General features: G+C 37.9%; 2 protein-coding genes across 4 annotated transcripts in view; one reads left to right on the forward strand and one right to left on the reverse strand.

Moving 5' to 3' along the window:
* LOC121740000 (cadherin-23) overlaps positions 1–16,237 on the forward strand; it is a 50,859-nt gene extending 34,622 nt beyond the window's left edge. For 2 of the 3 annotated variants that reach the window (XM_042132667.1, XM_042132669.1), the window contains 8 exons: positions 5,488–5,717; positions 5,996–6,172; positions 6,414–6,694; positions 6,862–7,099; positions 7,249–7,434; positions 7,594–7,929; positions 8,710–8,905; positions 9,977–10,418. In XM_042132667.1, the coding sequence (XP_041988601.1) occupies positions 5,488–5,717; positions 5,996–6,172; positions 6,414–6,694; positions 6,862–7,099; positions 7,249–7,434; positions 7,594–7,929; positions 8,710–8,905; positions 9,977–10,314 (1,982 nt within the window). In that variant the 3' untranslated portion in view covers positions 10,315–10,418. Of the gene's footprint in view, positions 1–5,487; positions 5,718–5,995; positions 6,173–6,413; positions 6,695–6,861; positions 7,100–7,248; positions 7,435–7,593; positions 7,930–8,709; positions 8,906–9,976; positions 10,419–10,670; positions 11,011–16,227 lie in introns of those variants that run through there. The other variant, XR_006037520.1, reaches the window with a different exon arrangement.
* On the reverse strand, positions 12,406–15,809 carry LOC121740002 (ubiquitin-conjugating enzyme E2-17 kDa). The gene is made up of 5 exons (XM_042132670.1): positions 15,490–15,809; positions 14,929–14,992; positions 14,668–14,699; positions 14,081–14,264; positions 12,406–13,593 (listed from the first exon to the last, which is right to left on the reverse strand). Exons 1-5 carry the CDS (start codon positions 15,511–15,513, stop codon positions 13,454–13,456), a joined length of 444 nt encoding a protein of 147 aa, XP_041988604.1. The 5' UTR covers positions 15,514–15,809; the 3' UTR covers positions 12,406–13,453.
* Positions 16,238–18,106: the final 1,869 nt, after the last annotated feature.

Raw genomic sequence — 18,106 nt, forward strand, 5'->3', positions numbered from 1 at the left:
ACACACATAAAATAAAGAACATATAAAATGAAGAGTTGACAACAGAAGGCGCTCTAAAATAAAGGAGTTCGTGTGTACCGTGTTGGCCTGTATTCCATCCAGAAAATATATCAATGCAATCAACATTTTAATTCTAATATATGAAAACAGATGGCGTTTTATTTTTTACTTCATTATTGTAACAGAACTAATCATACCTACTTTATTATAATAATAATAATAAAAATTCGTTTATTATCTCACCACATTAAGATCAAATACAATGTTATGTAGTACATACTCAACAAACTTGGCACTGGTTATGTGGGAGACTGGTGCCTAAACTAGGCGTAGCCTGTATTTCAGGACACCAGGATCTCCAAGCAAGGTAAAAGTATTCCAACTACATATTTACAACAAAGCAGTGAAACAATTATCAATGTGTTGCCTATAGGGTAATAGTGTGACAGTATAGTGTGTGTGTGTGCGTGCGTGCGTGCGCGCGTGTGTGTGTGTGTGTGTGTGTGTGTGTGTGTGTGTGTGTGTTTGTGTGTGTGTATTAGTCAGGTACAGTAATGAGAGTTTCAGTGTTTATGTAAGATAGTGTTAGCAGCCATTCATTAACTCTTTTTTTGCATGCTCTCATGGTTAGGGAGTAAATGTTTATTGTCTTATTAATTTTTTTGTAAACATATCCCCCCAGAAAACTAAAGAAACGATTGGCGAAGCGTGTGTGAAAACGGTGCGCGGTTGCATCAAGGTTATTACGTCTTTTGCAACCGGATGGTGGGATGTAATTAAGGAGGCTATGGTGTTTGAGGACTGCATAGGATATATACAGTTGGCGTACCGTCAATGCTTTTGTTTGCTTATAGAGAGACTCAGTTGGGTAACGGAATGGAAGGCTGTTTGACACTTTGAGGATTGCCCGTTGCGCTCGTTCCAATTGCAACATAGTGTCTTTGTGTGTGCCGCCCCATGTTGATATACAGTACGTGAGTAATGGTTGGCAAAGAGTGAGATAGACCACCCTCCTCAGTCCTCCGTCCGCCACATTTCTTAAGTTTTTAAATATTGGTATCAATTTTCTTATTCGAGACGTAAGCGCCTCTACGTGTGGACGGAAGCTGAGTGAGGGGTCCAAGATAACTCCCAGGTATTTGGTTGAGGTTGTTCTTTCCAGAGGTTCACATGTACATGGCTCAACATGGGGGTTACAAGTGTGTGCGGTGATACTATGGAATGTCAACGAGGGGGGCGTTCGTATCGCGAATGGGATGTATTTGGTTTTTTGGGTGTTAATGGTAAGAATGTTTTTGCGTAACCATTCTACTACAGTGTCGAGGCCACTTTGTGCCGTATTAAAAACGCTAGTCCAGGAATCTGAGTGGAACACGAGAGCCGTATCATCCGCAAACGTGAAAATTTTTCCATCACGTATGTTGATCGTACACAGATCATTAATGTAGATGAGGAAGAGGGTTGGAGCAATTGCGCTTCCCTGAGGGACGCCATGCGTAGTAGTGCGTTCAGAACTTAGGTACTCATCTACCTTAACACTCTGTGTACGCTCAGTTAGAAAGTTCTCGAACAGTTTGAGCTGGGTTCCTCTTATGCCTATGTGGAACATCTTCTTTAGAAGGATAGGAACCGAGACCGTATCGAAGGCTTTTGCTAGATCTAGAAATATTCCTATGACTTTTTGTCCAACATCAAGCTTTTTTACTATGAAGTCTGTGAGTTCGTGTACTGCTTCACCTGTTGATTTGCCTTGGCGGAATCCATACTGTGATGTGGAAAGAATATTATTGTTTTCTAGGAAGGATATTAATCTAGAGTTCATGATTCGTTCTAATATTTTTGCTAAGGTTGGTAGGACAGCAATTGGTCTGTAATTCGTGATTTGGTCTCTGTTACCCGCCTTGTAAATTGGATGAATAATTGCTCTCTTAAAAGCTTTTGGAAAAATGCCTGTTGAAAGGCACAAATTTAAGACATGAGTTAGGGGTGGAGCAATAACTTCTATGTTATTTTTTATGACCCCTGCTGGTATATTGTCCCAACCCACGGCACAGTTACTTCTCAAGGACATTGCAACTCTTGTAACTTCCTTAACGTCAGTCGGGAGCAGCACCATTGAGTGACAAGGAGTAGGCGTAGTACTATTAGGGCTTTGTGGTGGCTGGGGTATTTTTTCAGCTAGAGTTTTTCCTGTATTGATAAAAAATTCGTTGACTAAGTTCACGGAGTTTTCCGGTGAGGAGGTGAGTGTTAGTATATCCGTCGCACTGCTACGATTTTTAGTTCTGTTTGTAATTTTGTTAATGGATTGCCATAACGTTTTCGTATTATTTTTAGAGGCTAGTAGCTCGGTTCTGTAGTATTCTTGCTTCAATTTTTTTAGGATTTTGGTACAAAAATTTCTATAACGTGAGTAGGTGACGGAAAGAGTTTCATTATCGGGGTTTTGTTTTAATTTCTTGTGCATGTTATCTTTGTTTTTTAAACAGCGAAGAAGACCGGGCGTGACCCAAGGTTTTAGAATTTTTTTCCGATTTGCATGTTTTATCTGTTTTATGTTGGTCTCTATTTTTGAATAAATTAAAGAAACGATCATGTCTGCTGCCGTGTTAGGGTCTTCCGATTCATAGATTGGGGAGAAGTCTGTTTTAGATATGTCAGTAGCAATTTGTTGGTAGTTAAGTTTTGTAGTAATTTTACGAGTCTCTGTCTTTATTAGTTGTGTCGATAGGAACAACATGATGGTATCATGGTCAGTAATGGTAGAATGAGCAACACGCACGTTAGCCGGAAGTTTAGTCTTTAGCATTACATGGTCAAGACAGTTGGTAAGCCGAGTTGGCAGAAGGTGAGCTGGGAGCAATCCAAATGTTGCAAGTAAAGTTAAGTATTGGCTTTTATTCTGATCTTGGGAGTTGTCAGATATGTTTATATTGAGGTCACCAACTATTATTATATTGTTTGTCCGGTCTATTTTTGTTAAAAAGTCGTTTAGTGAGTTAAGAAATGGGGCTATATCTTTTGTCGATGGCGATCTATATATTACCAGTACTTTTGTGTTGTTTTTAAGGGATATTTGCAGGCAGTTTGCGTCTGTTAAAGGAAGCTCAATATATATTGTTTTTAGTCATAACTAGCTGTTGCCCGCGACTTCGTCCGCGTGGACTTTAGTTTATAGCGCGCGGTGTCAACAAAATTTGTGTCAAATTTAAAAACTTTTTAAAACCCTGGTAACTGGTACCCCTCTTAGGACCGCGCTACACCGGAATGGCAGCGCTGAAAGTGCTCGACTCGCCGCTGCCATTCCGGTGTAGCGCGGCCCTTAATTAATCAAAATACCCAAAAACAGCTGTGCAGTGTGCACATAATCTATACTAATATTATAATGCGAAAGTATATCTGTCTGTCTGTCTGTCAGTCTCGCTTTCACGCCAAACGCCAAAACTACCGAACCGATTGTAATGAAATTTTGTATACAGATAGTCTAAAGCCTGAGAAAGGACATAGGCTACTTTTTTACTGAAAAAAGGGTTGTAAGGGGGTGAAAATGCGTAAATTTGTTCAAATTAAGTTAGTTCCAAAAATTCATAATAGATGGCGCCGTGCGTCCTCTACATCGCGCTGACGCTTGCTCAAAAGGCTTTCTATAAGAGGTGGTATCATCTTCCATCTAAGTTTCGATTGTTTTCGATTGTTGATCTATTCTACGGTAGGTATTTAATAACTCAGTACTTTATCTGTGCAGTGACGTAACCTTAAACCTATCAATGATAAATAGTTTATGGGTAAAGTTGTGTAATTGGGGGGCTAAATAAGCTTTAAAATTTGGCATAAAATATAAAGTTTAATATAAAAAAATGAAATACTTATTGTGTGCACACTGGACAGCTGTATTGATTTAAGGGGTACCAGGGTTTTTTTATAAAAGCATTTGACACCAATTTTATTGACATCGCGCGCTATTAACTGAAGTCCACGCGGACGAAGTCGCGCGCAACAGCTAGTATTTAATATACCTGTCGAACAAAGTTGTCTCCTGATGCGTACAAACTACGAAAGACTGACGTCATACTTTCGTAGCACTTTGTATGGAGCGTTTCGGGCAGGTCTTTTTTATGAGATATTTGAATTGTCATATCTTGGTGAATATTTAAGCTATCAGAGTCATTCTTTCAACGATGTTTCTATTTTTTAAGTGTCTTTCAATTACCGATAAGAAAAAAAAATAGTCATCATGCCTATTTAAATGCAATGTTTCGTAGCTATTGCCATATTATTTTAGGCTGGTATAAATATTCAGTACTTAAGATGTGACCCGGTCTCAAGACGCGGTTCGGCTCTGTGATTGGTCCAAATTTTGACAGCCAACCAATCATAGAGTATGAACCGTGTCTTGAGGATCATCTTGAGTACTGACTATGCATCTCGGTCTCAAGACACGGTTCAGGCTCTGTGATGGCTGTCAAAATTTGGACCAATCACAGAGCCGAATCGCGTCTTGAGACCGGGTCGCATCTTAAGTACTGACTATTTATACCAGCCTACGTGTGCGAAAAGAACCTTGAGAATCAAATTCAAAACCATTGAAGTATGGTTCTGGTTAACCCTTCAGTAAGTGCCAAAATCTTTGCAAAAATGTAGGGTACGTGGTTTGCAAAAAAAAAATGGCACCCGGCCTACCCTCTTTGTATAAATAATGTAATAACCTTACATCTAATCCATATTTTATGTTTGTGTGAAAAATATTATAATATATGTTAAATTTTCTATCTATTAAGCCATCATAATATAGTATTTAGTCAGATGTGATATTCATCTCACCACTGTAAACTTTGAAATCTATGTTTCTAACTATTTCGCAACAAATATATTAATACATTGTTATAATCTCAATAACACAGAGCTATACAAACTGTTTATGTAAACAATTCTTTGAAATAACTTAACTTGTTATCAATAAACAGATAAGAGATAAGAGTAATAAAAACCGGTTTTGGTATTATACACAAGCAAACTTCGTCCTTAGTGCAATACAAATAAAGTTCAAAATGGCCGCGGCCGGCAAAAAGCCGTTATAAATAGGTAATTTTTATCTTGATTGTTTTACTAAAACGATACTATTATATACTATTACTAGGATCTAAATCGTTTTGTACACGATAATATACGCTTTTAACGTCAATTATTTACAAAAATATTAAACAAATCGCGTTCAAATCACATAAATAAAAACCAAATTTTCTCGTGTAAACTAGAAGTTATTACGATGTAAGTATTTCTTTCAAATGATTATCTAAAACTATTTATAAATTATAATTAATAAATTAAACTATTTTAAGTATGAGTTACGTTTCCTTAGTTTTTATTTTTCGTAGAGTTATCCAGTGAAAGTAATTGTCATTTTTTTAACACTCTAAAAGTAAGTACATTATAATCAGTTGTAACATATTTTAATACGTTTAATTTAAAGAATATTATCATTATCAGAGTTGTTCCGGTTCGAGCAAGTGGGCGGGGACGCAAATTCGGCACGGTTGTTCGCGCGTCAATCGCTACGAGATCGCTTCGGGAACTACTCGCTCGCAGTGGAGGCGCGCGATCTCGGCTCGCCCGTACTGGCGGCGCGCGGTATACTGCGTGTCTGCGTCACCGACTATAACGACCACGCCCCCGTCTTCGTGTATCCGCCGCAGAACGTCACCATTAAAGTGCCCGAAGTAAGTTAAATAGGACTGTAAAGGGTTTCGTCAATCTGGTCTATGATTTTAAATTTCACTGTCTAGAACGCAATTAGCCATCATTTGTACGCCATTGAAGAAGTGACTGTTTTGAATTATAATGTTATTAGTTTTTACAAACAGTTTTATTAAAAAAAAACATGTAAATAAATTTTTATGGTATACACATATAAATAAGTATTTTTTTTTTATATGTTGCAATTTCAAGACTTTTAATATTAGTATTTAAACAAGAAGAATAATAATTTAAATTCCAGAACGCGACAATCGGCACAGTAGTATGCGAAGTACGCGCTATAGACGCGGACGTGGGCGGCAACGGCGCGGTGCGGTACCGACTGCGCGCGCCCGCACGGACGTTCGCGCTGCACGCCACTACGGGCGCGCTCCGCACCGCCGCGCCGCTAGACCGTGAGCATCAGAGGTTGTACCAGGTAATATAGGAAAAAGACAGATTAGACTATTACTAGTCTACATCGGGGTATAGGCACAGTGGTGTGCGAAGTCCGCGTTATAGACGCAGACGTTTACCAATGTTATTGTATTAAATTGATATTATAGCACTAAATAGTAGGCTTGTTTTATATGAATTTAACAGTTATGAACATGTTTAAACTTGTAAATAAAATCTCATACCATTTCAAAACGTTTATTTGCCGTCATTCTTGTCTTCAGCTTAGAATCGAAGCGTATGATTTGGGACTCCCGACGCCTCTCAGTTCGGATTTAGACTTGACCATCTACGTACAAGACGTCGACAACTACCGGCCGAGATTCCCCCACCCGATGGTTAACTTGAACATTACTGAGAATGTGAGAAACTACAGCACATATCTGCCGAGCGTTATCGAGAAAGACGAGATCGACAGAGGCGACGAACCAGTGTTGCCAGTTTGCTATTATATTGTCGATGGAAACGAAGATGGAATGTTTGAATTGGTACCAAATACACACAAGTAAGTTGACAGATTTTTAGGCTTGCAATGGATATATCCAAAAGAAAATAATTTAAATTAATTTAGAAACTAACTACACTTATCGCCAATAACTAAACAAGCCATTTGTAAATGTGGTAAATATGATACAGTATTAAATAATGTTGTATTATGTATATCTTTCATAGGCTCATATCAAAGTCACTGGACAGGGAGCAGAAATCCGAATACACACTGACAATTTTAGCAACAGAAGATTGTGTGACCATACCAAAGTATGACAACACTACGGACGCTGTCAGCACTCTCAAAGTGCACATCTACGTTCAAGATGTGAACGACAATAGGCCTCAGTTTGTTAACAAGATATTCACAGGCGGCATCACAACTGAAGCTGACTTTGGCATTGAATTTATGTATGTAAAGGTAAGGAAGAGAAAGAAAAAATGTTTTCCTTTTTTTACTCATAAAACATTTAAATTGACACCCTTCGAATAACAATAAAATATTATTCAATTTCAATAGATTTCAATACTGCGATTTTTGTGTATATAAGTTTTGTGTCTTTTTCCTAGGCAATAGACTTGGATGAAGGAATGAATTCTAAAATTGCGTATTACCTTAATGGAGATGTTAAAGAGACATTAACAGAGGGCCTGGAAAATCTGTCCGTCTCACCTTTCCTGATCGACGCAGACACTGGCGCTGTATCTCTTAATTTTGACCCACAGAAAGGCATGAAAGGATACTTTGATTTCAAGGTAAAGGTAGCTTGGAAACTGAAAATAAAATTTAGTAGTATTATTACCATATTTATGCGAAAATTTGATGCTATGGCTTAGCATTATCGAAAGTTTTTTTTTATATACTTACTTTAGTTATTTCTCCCTTAAATTGTAATATCTGCAATTTTGTTTTAGGTTTTAGCAAACGACACAGACGGATTAGAAGACGAAGCGCATGTGTTTATTTATCTCCTCCGTGAAGACCAGCGCGTACGTTTCGTTTTACGCGCCCACCCGTCTGAAGTTCGCGACAAGATACACGTGTTCCGACAGAACCTCGCGCAAGTGACGGAGTCCGTTGTGAACATAGACGATTTACGAGTGCACGAAAACAAAGATGGCTCCGTGGACAATACGAAGACGGACTTGTACTTGCATTTGGTAAATGGACAGGACCACTCGGTACTAGAAGTCGACCAAGTGCTGAAACTTGTCGATAAAAATATTGAACAGCTAGATGATTTGTTTAAGGTTAGTTACTACTTGCTAACACAAACTGTTTTTAATAATTTCTCTAGAAATAACTTTGTTCCTGACAAAAATATTTAGGTAGCCTTAAACCTATCCATAAAAAATCAAATATGATGCCACTTTATGACATCTATACTATCTATACTTCTATACTATATAATATTATAAATGCGAAAGTATATCTGTCTGTCTGTCTGTCTTTTGACACCAATTTTGTTGACATCGCGCGCTATAAACTGAAGTCCACGCGGACGAAGTCGCGGGCAACAGCTAAGTAGACTATAGTCCTAAAAATTCAAATAAAATCCTACTTTATGACATAGACTAATGGCATAATTGAATTTTTGTCATAAAGTTAATATACCTAGCGGAATAGAGAAACAAAGGCTTGAGCAAGAGAGATGTCACTATCAGTAATATAGAGACATGTAATACATGAAAGCAGCACTCTTTTTTTGACGTCCAGTCGGCACGTGCCGCACGTTGATCTCATAGTTCAATTCATGTTCAATCATGCTTGTGTAAGTGTATAGGTACGTAGACATATTTTTCACACAGATGAAAACCAATTTCGGTTACGTTTGACAGCTCGAGATTGTTGCTCTATTCCGCTAGGTATATTAACTTTATAGTCACGACTCGCGGCTAGCCGCGGTATAGATCGGAACGGCACCTTCAGTTTATCTCCACAGAGTTTCGGTCGCTGATTGATGGACTGAACTGATGAGAAACTGAGCGTGTCACCTACGTCTTTAATATACCTAATCAATCACGTTACAGGAGTTCAACGTGTTGGACACTCAGCCGGCGGAGTTTGCACCGCTGACGGCGGAGGCGTCGTCCAGCCAGACTGTGTACTGGCTGGCGTGGGCGAGCGTGTTCCTCGCCGCGCTGCTAGCTCTCGCCGTCACCGCGTGTCTGTCGCAGCGAGCAGACTTCGCGCGCCGTCTGAAGGCCGCCACCGCCACTGCTTACTGTGAGTTTATCTCGCAACTAACATCCCTAAGGACCGAGCTTAAATTCTGCGTCGTATAATTAATATGCTGTCGAAGAATTTCATTCATAGATAAATGGCGGACCTACGTAATATTGTAGGAAGAGTGAGACTATACCTCTATGTTTTTATTTTATCTTTAAAATCTTTTAAATTTGTTTCATAGTCGGTCGATTGGCGGGGTACGGGGCTCTCATTTTTTGCGATTTTTAAGGGTCATATTTTTGATTTATTAGTTAATTTAGATAAAATCAAACGTAGCTTTAACAGATCATAATATTGTATAAAAATCATTTTTCGAAACGCATTGTCCAGGGAGTAAATTGGGGAATACGTTTGTATGAAAAAACAGTGCGAGCGTACGCTTTTAATACTCTGTATTTCCTAAAGTAATGATCGTACAGTAAAAATGTTGGGACGTAATTTATACGAAATTTAATGTAGATAATTAATGTAGAAGTCACTAAAGAGATATTACAAATGATTATCGAGTCACAAGCAAAAACCTTGAAAAAGAGACCTTTCTCTCCCTCCCCCATCGCCGGCTCTAATCCCACCCTCGGGGACTTTTAGTATATTCATCTGGATACCTTTAGGAACAACTGTATAACTTTCAAAACTACAAGAATTATTCGGTCTGAATTCCTTAATTTTCCCAGGCTATTTTGCGGTCCACACAATAATTATTACTCGATTTGGAGTATAACTCTCGAGCAAAACTGCGTGTGAGTACCTAGCATTACATTGACTTGACATAAAGCGACCAAATAACGTTACTGTGCAATGGCAGTTTTTGCGATAAGTCGCCGCAACACACTGTTGTGCCTTGAACCTCCGTACATAATCTTTTTGCACGAGTAAATTCGCACGCAAACGTATCAATGCTGTCGCGTTTATACGGATCCATGATATCAACATATTCGCCCGCGTATTTAGAACAAGATGAATGTAGTTATTTTATGCGTTCTGCGCAATCATATACCCATCTATTACTTGTTAGTTGCGTTACGACTATGTACCAGATGTTCATTTTACTCATCCTTTTTTCCCCAGCATCGAACCCAGGCGAATCGGGCATGACAATCCGCAGTTCCGCCGAGCGAGTGCCGAACACAAACAAGCACAGCACGAAAGGCTCCAACCCGATCTGGCTGCATGCGTACGAAAACGACTGGTACAAGACCGACGATCTAAGCCGCTCTGAGCGCGACTCGCTGGACGAAAACGTCGTGGACCAAGACTCGCCGGGGGACAAGCCCTACTTTATCACCACTAATTTCCCCTCCATACAGAGTGAAACCGACGTCGAAAACAACCAGGACAACTTCAACTTCTACCAGCAGTTGGAACAAATGAAGAACGCAAAGAATATGGAAACTACAGAGTTGTAATCGCTTTGAACAAGTCAGCAATTAGTACAAGCTAAGTTAATGAGACACTAAGGCCGGTCTAAATTTTGACAGCCAACCAATCACAGAGCCGAACCGCGTCTTGAGACCGGGTCGCATCTTAAGTACTGACTATTTATATAGGCCTTAGGGTCATAACTCACCGGGACGCCATCGCGACGTAGCCAGTGACGTTACCATGGCAACGTCCAAGCAACGTCTGGTGTCCCTACATCGCCGCAAAGCGCTGTTTTTTCTTAAAGTTAAGTTTAAAAACACCGCTTTGCGGCGACGTAAAGGTGACATGGTTACGTCACTGTCTACGTCGCGATGGCGTCCCGGTGAGTTATGGCTCTAAGGGCCTGTTTCACCACCTCCTGATATGTGCCGGATTGCCTATCCACTATCCACAATTTATCTGATAGATATTCCATACTCTATCTGTCAAGTTAAGGTGTGGATCGCCTATCCGGCACTTGTCAGGAAGTGGTGAAACAGGCCCTTAAGCTCCTAGGGCAAAAAAGTTTAAAGTGGGTATTTAAATGTAGGTAATCTTATTAGTTACCTACTACCATCGAAGTTTAGAAACTGACTTAGCAAACATGTTACAAAATAAAATTCTTTTTAACTGGGAAATGTTAGGCAATTTTACTATTAATAAATAATAATACTTAATTTAAATTGCCTTGCCTTTCAAAGGTTTACTTTAAGCTTTACATACTATTATAGTAAGCATCAACTTAAGATAAAATATTCTATTAGTTATAAAGAAAAATATTAACAAAACGAGCGTGCCTAATATATTTATTTATAATTTTCAAGATTTGAAAATTTGCTTTCATATAATTTTAGTCATAAGTATCTTGTAAGTAGTATGAACTATGAAGTAATGAATACATTTTATTTATAATTGGTAATAGTAAGTCATGTACTTTGTAATAAATTTTACCACAAATCTTATTAAAATTTATTTGGTTAGAATGCTTTATTTTCCCTATATCTTGTTTCTCCTACACTGTACATAGTATACTCTCTTATAGGGCGTTCGCTGCGTTGAGCGTGTGCCCGGCGCGGGCGCCCGCGTCATACGGACTGACCCGCCTCAACGCAGCGCTGCTCTTATGAATAACATGAAACAAGCACGCCTGGCGAACGCCCGTAGGGCTTACACAAGGCCTAAGCGAGTATACTACAGTAGTTAAATACTTATGAACCTATTTTGTAGGGTTCCGTATCCAAAGGGTAAAAACTAAAAACGGGACCCTATTTATGTGTGCTGTGACCCTTATTAGCCAAAATGTAAACTAATTCCATGTCCATTGGTGACGGTAGTTGCTTTCCATCAGGTGACCCGTTTGCTCCCTTATTTAAAAAAAATCGTAATTGTTAATTCTTCTATAATATAGGAAAACTCCACGGACTAAGTTTCAAAATCTTTCTCTCCTTACCTTACTATTGTTTGGCTCCACCGAATTTCGTTTTATGCATGAATGATAGAGAAAACGAGATAATTAGACAAACTGTTGCAAGCCTTGAAGAAATTTTGACTATTTTTTCGGATTCTAACAACAACATAACATTCTAACTGTATCTATTTGTTCCCAAAAGTTTAATAAATTACATATTTAATAAAATATCTCCTAGGTATCAGAGACCTTGTCACCTTTGTAGTCATGTCTCACGAAAATCTTACAAAACAACACTGATTAGCTAATCAGTCCCAAAAAGTATTTTTATACTAAAGAAAGCTGTTATTGTTTGCCTTATTTAAAAGTCTATATCATCTCTAGTACATATTATAGCTTATGCAGTAAGTACTGTTAAGTACCTAGTTGCAGAATTACTGAACAGGAACACCCTTGCAGCTTGCTTGTTACAAAACCCTTGTGCTACCCTTTTTTTCGTAATCTTTACTAATTCTTATAGATAATAGAACATAGTGTTCGTTATATTTCAATCCTATAGGTCATTGTATGAATAATTCTCTCTCCAAAACTCAAAATTTAAAAACGCCAACTCTCTCCTCTCACAGCAGACCTCATATGGCACTTATGGCTGCATTTTAGGTTTATAGCCTAAATAAATCGCACGGTGTTATTTACATACACAATAATTTATTGTTTCTTACAATTTAGTGAAGCTAAAATACATCTTGTCAATCGATTACAGTTTGAAAAGCCTTTAAAGTTTCTCACTCCCTGTGTTAACCAAATAAACGAAAGCTTCATCTTGCAGCTGAATAGAACACACCATAATTGCCACTCGTGCCATGAAATGAGAAAAAATGCCAAACTGATATACAACAGATGGGAAATAAGGAGGGTGGTTGCGGGGAGGACCTTCGCGGAAATCATAACGCTGGTGTCCTTACAACCACAATATATATTAGATAAAGTTATAATATAAAGATCGCCATTAAAAAAAAACTAGATTAAATTTAACTTATTATCTTATGAGATACACTGTAATTTAAACTGCATTATGTTATCTATCCGGAACGTTTCTTAATATTGTGGATGAAAGAAAACTGACCACTTACATAAACGTCAGTCTGTCAGCTGTACTACATTTACTAACTTAATAGAGATTTATAAAAAAAATAACACCTTAACATTGTCCAACAAGCTCATCATTGTCATTAACCAGCATGTGTGTAAGATGAGCTTTGAATACAATTCATAAATGATAAGACCAGGACTAACTCACATTCAGAATGCTATTGTACATTTCACAATCAAATTTAGATCTAGTTAAAGTACAAATTCTTTAGCAATTACATGAATTCAAACATAAATTTAACTAATTTTACTTGAACTAAATGAGTGTATGCGATAAGACATCTACCGACACATCAATGTTTTCACAAATCTTTTAATATCTCTTATAGAAAACATTACTTACACTTTAGATGAACAAAACTATTTGCACATTTATGGAGTTTACTTACATGCTTATTCATTTTAATTAGACATTAAAATCAAAAGATTTATTTAGTTCACATTGATTTTTTGCTCATTTTTTTTTTATTTTGATTGATAAGGATTCAGTAAATTGGGACAGGGAACATATTATGGATGGGGGATAGCCCGGGCTGTGGCGATGTGTTTGTATATTATGTTTTACAGGTGTCACATTTGACTCATCACATGGCATACTTCCGTGTCCACTCTCGGGCTAATTCATTGTACTTTTCTCTGTCGGTTTTATAGATCCTAGCGATTTCCGGTACCAATGGGTCGTCTGGGTTTGGATCGCATAGCAGTGAGCAAATTGAAAGCAGCACTGAAAACAAAAACATAATTAAATTTAAACTATTTATCTCACCTTAAGAGCTGGAAAATATCTCTCGAGACATGACAGTCTGAAAACAGACATTTTCTGTGCAAAAAATACTAACATTTTATATTGTAAAAGAATGTTGTGTCGCAAGCTATGAATAATAAAAATCCAAGGAAATGTAACTACCATACCGTTTTGAATTTGGTTCCTTTTCGCTCACTAAAATATGACAATAGCTATGAAACACTCACTCAAATTAACGAAAATAAAGCCATAACAATAATGATAACTTAAATAAATACACAAAATTGTGTACCAAATACATGCATGAAGTATGCATGTATCCAGGTCTCATTATGTAGACTCGCAGAACAAATTTTAGACACAGTTACTCTTCCTTAGTTTTTAATATTCAAAGGTCGCAAGTGAGCTCTCATCGTTAGTTAGAAATAGGAGATCTAAATTTAAAAACAATATGTTAAGTACATACCTTTAGATATGGTAAGAGCTGGAGACCACTGTGCACGTAGAATGTCCAAACAAATAGAACCATTACTGTTTATATTAGGATGATAAATACGTGTTGTGAATGCAACTTTGGGTGGTTTGAATGGATAGTCTGTAGGGAAATGTATGGTCAAAAAGAAGACACCACCTTGATAGGGACTGTCGACCTGAAATGAAACAAGTTTATATCAACAATACTTCCTAATTAAAATAATGATTAATTTGAAAAAGTTATGATGGCTTCCCTTTAATATCTAAAAATGACCTACTCCTTTTCTGTTATCAACTAGGTCTAAACTTATCTGTTATTTTGGTGCTTTATTATTTTGAAGCAAGTTTTCAAACATTTAACAAAATATTAAGAATATAAACCCTGGGTTTAGAGGCTGTATACTGTTTATTGGAATATCAAGTATTACTAAAGGAAGGAAAATCTTGTAAATAATTCCTTATTATTAGCTGAACTTAAGCATATACTCATTTGTAATATTCAAATCATTATCAGCTAATAACTTGTTAAAAAAAATGAAAACATACTATTCATAACAAACACAAAAATGTTATACTTACTGGACCCATTATTGTGGCTTGCCAGTGGAATACTGAAAAATAAACAATATCAACATAAAAATCACATCATTTAACACATGTAAAAAAGTATATTTACATAATCAGGCAGCATTGAAATATTGACAATGTAAGTGCTACAATGGGCAGCCCTAGGTACTAAAGATAATAGTTTTAGGTTAGGTATTATAAAAATAAAAAACGAATGGATGAGTCACAACTCACAAGATACATACGACACAATAACATATGTAAAATACTTACGATCTTCTCCGTGTGGTCCTGCAGAACATTGTGCCGGTGGGTCTCTGCCCAGATCTTGTAATTCCTGTAACACAAACCATACCCCGTTTATTTTCTGACCGACCACCAAATAGAGTAAAACATGTCAAACTGCAAACACATCATCAGTTCAATACCACTGAGATGACAAAACATTGCCACTGTTTTGGACAAAGACCAGTCGCCGAATCGATTAGCACGACCCAAAACATAAGCTATCCCCTTTGTTTATTGTTCTACTAAGCAAAAACTAAGGAGAAAACCTGGATATAGGTTCATATTTCCGACATTTTAGGTACGCCGTGTGCATAAAATTGTCACCTACTTAGGCTTCAATTCTACCGTTATTACACAAAAATACTTTACACGCATGAAAAGAAAAACATTACATTCCTGAAAATATTGATCACAATGAAATATGGAGAAGAAAATTCGAGAATAGATATTCACAATGACGAAACATTCACTGTGAGGTCTGGATTTACATCGTAATATTGTTTCACTTTCTACGTGCTATAAACAGCAAAATAACAAAATACATACCCTATTAATTCGTTTTAACGCCATTTGATTATGTTATAATTCAATAAACTGACTTTTAGCTGGACAACGAAACTGTGAGCCAAGGACCTTTTATTAGAGATTGCAAGATGGCTCCCGTCTAAACGCAAAAGTACCACACAAGTCGTTTTATGCAATAATATTTAAAAAATGTAAGTAACGCGATTTTTTTGAGACTTAAATAAAAAAATTATTAACTAATATTAATAAATAATAACAATTAGAACAAAGCGCAGGTTCTAGCAAAATTAGCACACTCGCGACGAATTGAGAACGGCAAACAGGAAAGCCGTTCATTTACGAAGAACATTTATGCTTCGGATGCAAGTATGAAACCAACTCAAACTTGACCATCTAAGGTCTTCGTAAATGTGCATCGATTTAACATACGAAAAATACACGACAAACAATTTAACTCTTGGATATAAGGAATATTTAATTTATAACAATCACATTTTAATCTTAATTAGTGAAATTTAATAGTTTTCTATATTTTATTTTAGACAAAACAAGTTTTCTTATTTTTATATGTGGCAACAATTACATATTCATTTCGGATATGACGTCATTATAGGAATTCTGAGCGCTATTTTTGGAAAGCAAGGTAGATAAAGAGGTTATTTACATCGCATTTTTGCAATATGAAACTTTTTCATATTGCAACGCGTCTGCAGACGCGTTGGCCAACGCGTTCGCCTATGTCGAGAGCCGCCAATATAGGCGAACGCGTTGGCCAACGCGTCTGCAGACGCGTTGGCAGTGCGCTTGCAACGGCGTTTGTGAGTAATCCACACATAGGAAGGTCGTTCAGTATGCTTTGGATCGCGCCAATGTGCGGACGGATTCAAAATGGATGTTGAGTCGCTAACAGCTGCAGCTGTATATTTATTCACAGCTTATAATTACTTTGTAAATGTGGACAAGAAAAAGTTTTTAAAGGGTATTCTCGAAATAAATAAGTAAAAGGCGAGAAAACGTAACAAACAAAGAAATAAACTCACTTTTACATATTTTATAATATTAAAATATATTTTTTTATTACTTATTATTTATTATATATAAAAATTATTACTTATTATAATTATCATGATTAATAATTATCTAATAATATATATTTATTATTTATTAAATATTTAATTTATTTTGTTTTTAGTATATTTTGTTGTTATAGCGACAACAGATATAGGTACATAATCTGTGAAAATTTCAGAAATCTAGCTAAGTATAGCGGTTCTTGAGATACAGCCTGGAGACAGACAGACGGACAGACAGATGGACAGACAGACAGACGGACAGACAGAAATGCAGACAGACGTTGAAGTCTTAGTAATAGGGTCCCGTTTTTATCCGTTGGGTACGGAACCCTAAAAACATCGTGAGGAAAATATAATGTCCAATAACCTTTTTTTTTTTTGCAACTTTTGATATGATTTTTGGTTCCACAGGCAGTTCTTACTCTGATAGGGTCTCTACAGACGGACCGCATTTCAACTGCAATCCAACCGCAAATTGCAGTTCAAGTGCAGTTTGAATGCAGTTGACATGACTGCAATAGAACTGCAAACCAAATGCGCAGTCGGATTGCAGTTCGGTTGCAGTTGGCGTGCAGTCGTGTGAACCGCATACCGACTGCATCCAAACTGCACTGCTACTGATTCCATGCGCGGAAGAGCGGAGCGTGCGGGTGGGTGGGATAGTGCAGTTTGGATGCAGTCGGTATGAAGTTCACACGACTGCAGTCAACTGCAATCCGACTGCGCGTTCGGTTTGCAGTTCTATTGCAGTCGTGACAACTGCATTCAAACTGCACTTCAACTGCAATTTGCGGTTGGATTGCAGTTGAAATGCGGTCCGTCTGTATAGACCCATAGGGCCCAATAAATTTAAATGTTTTCTCGATACTCATATTGTTCGCCATTTCGTCAAGTTAGATGTTAATTCGCCACAAGAAGGAAACGTACACTCTTCATCGCCGCTCCGGGCGAACTGATCGCGCGGCCTATGTGTGGATGGAGCTCGAAGCTTGCGACAAATGTCCTTTGATCTTTTGCCGACATTTCCGACCCGCGCGGCAAGCTCGCAGACGCGTCGGCCAACGTCTAAATACCTACGGCCAACGCGCGAACGCCCGTTCTACACATTGGGCCAACGCGTCTGCAGACGCGTTGGCCAACGCGTTCGCCTATGTCGAGAGCCGCCATAAGGGCCAACCCACACGTATTACAACCACAACCACACCACATTCCACAACCATACCACGTGGTCGTATATTTCGTATTGTAATTTGTAAATGAACTGGACTCTTCACACGTACCACATTTTGCAATCTTTGTCGACCGCTTGTATGATACCGACCACATCGCAACCACAAGCGAACTAGTGGCCGACCACATCGCAACCACAACGTTGCGTCGATGCAACGACAGTGAGCGCACACCTCCCGCGCTCTTCCGTCCCTCCGTTTCATTGACTTTTGTACGTAAGCACATCGCTACCACGTTGGCATTTTGTCGGTACCACAACGCTGCAACTACAAAAAGCTGCAGCGACACCATTCACACGTAACCACTGCTGAGGGGGGAATAGCGTGGGCGGTGTG

Source organism: Aricia agestis, chromosome 2 (genome assembly GCF_905147365.1).
Source record: "Aricia agestis chromosome 2, ilAriAges1.1, whole genome shotgun sequence".
NCBI classification, from domain to species: Eukaryota; Metazoa; Arthropoda; class Insecta; order Lepidoptera; family Lycaenidae; genus Aricia; species Aricia agestis.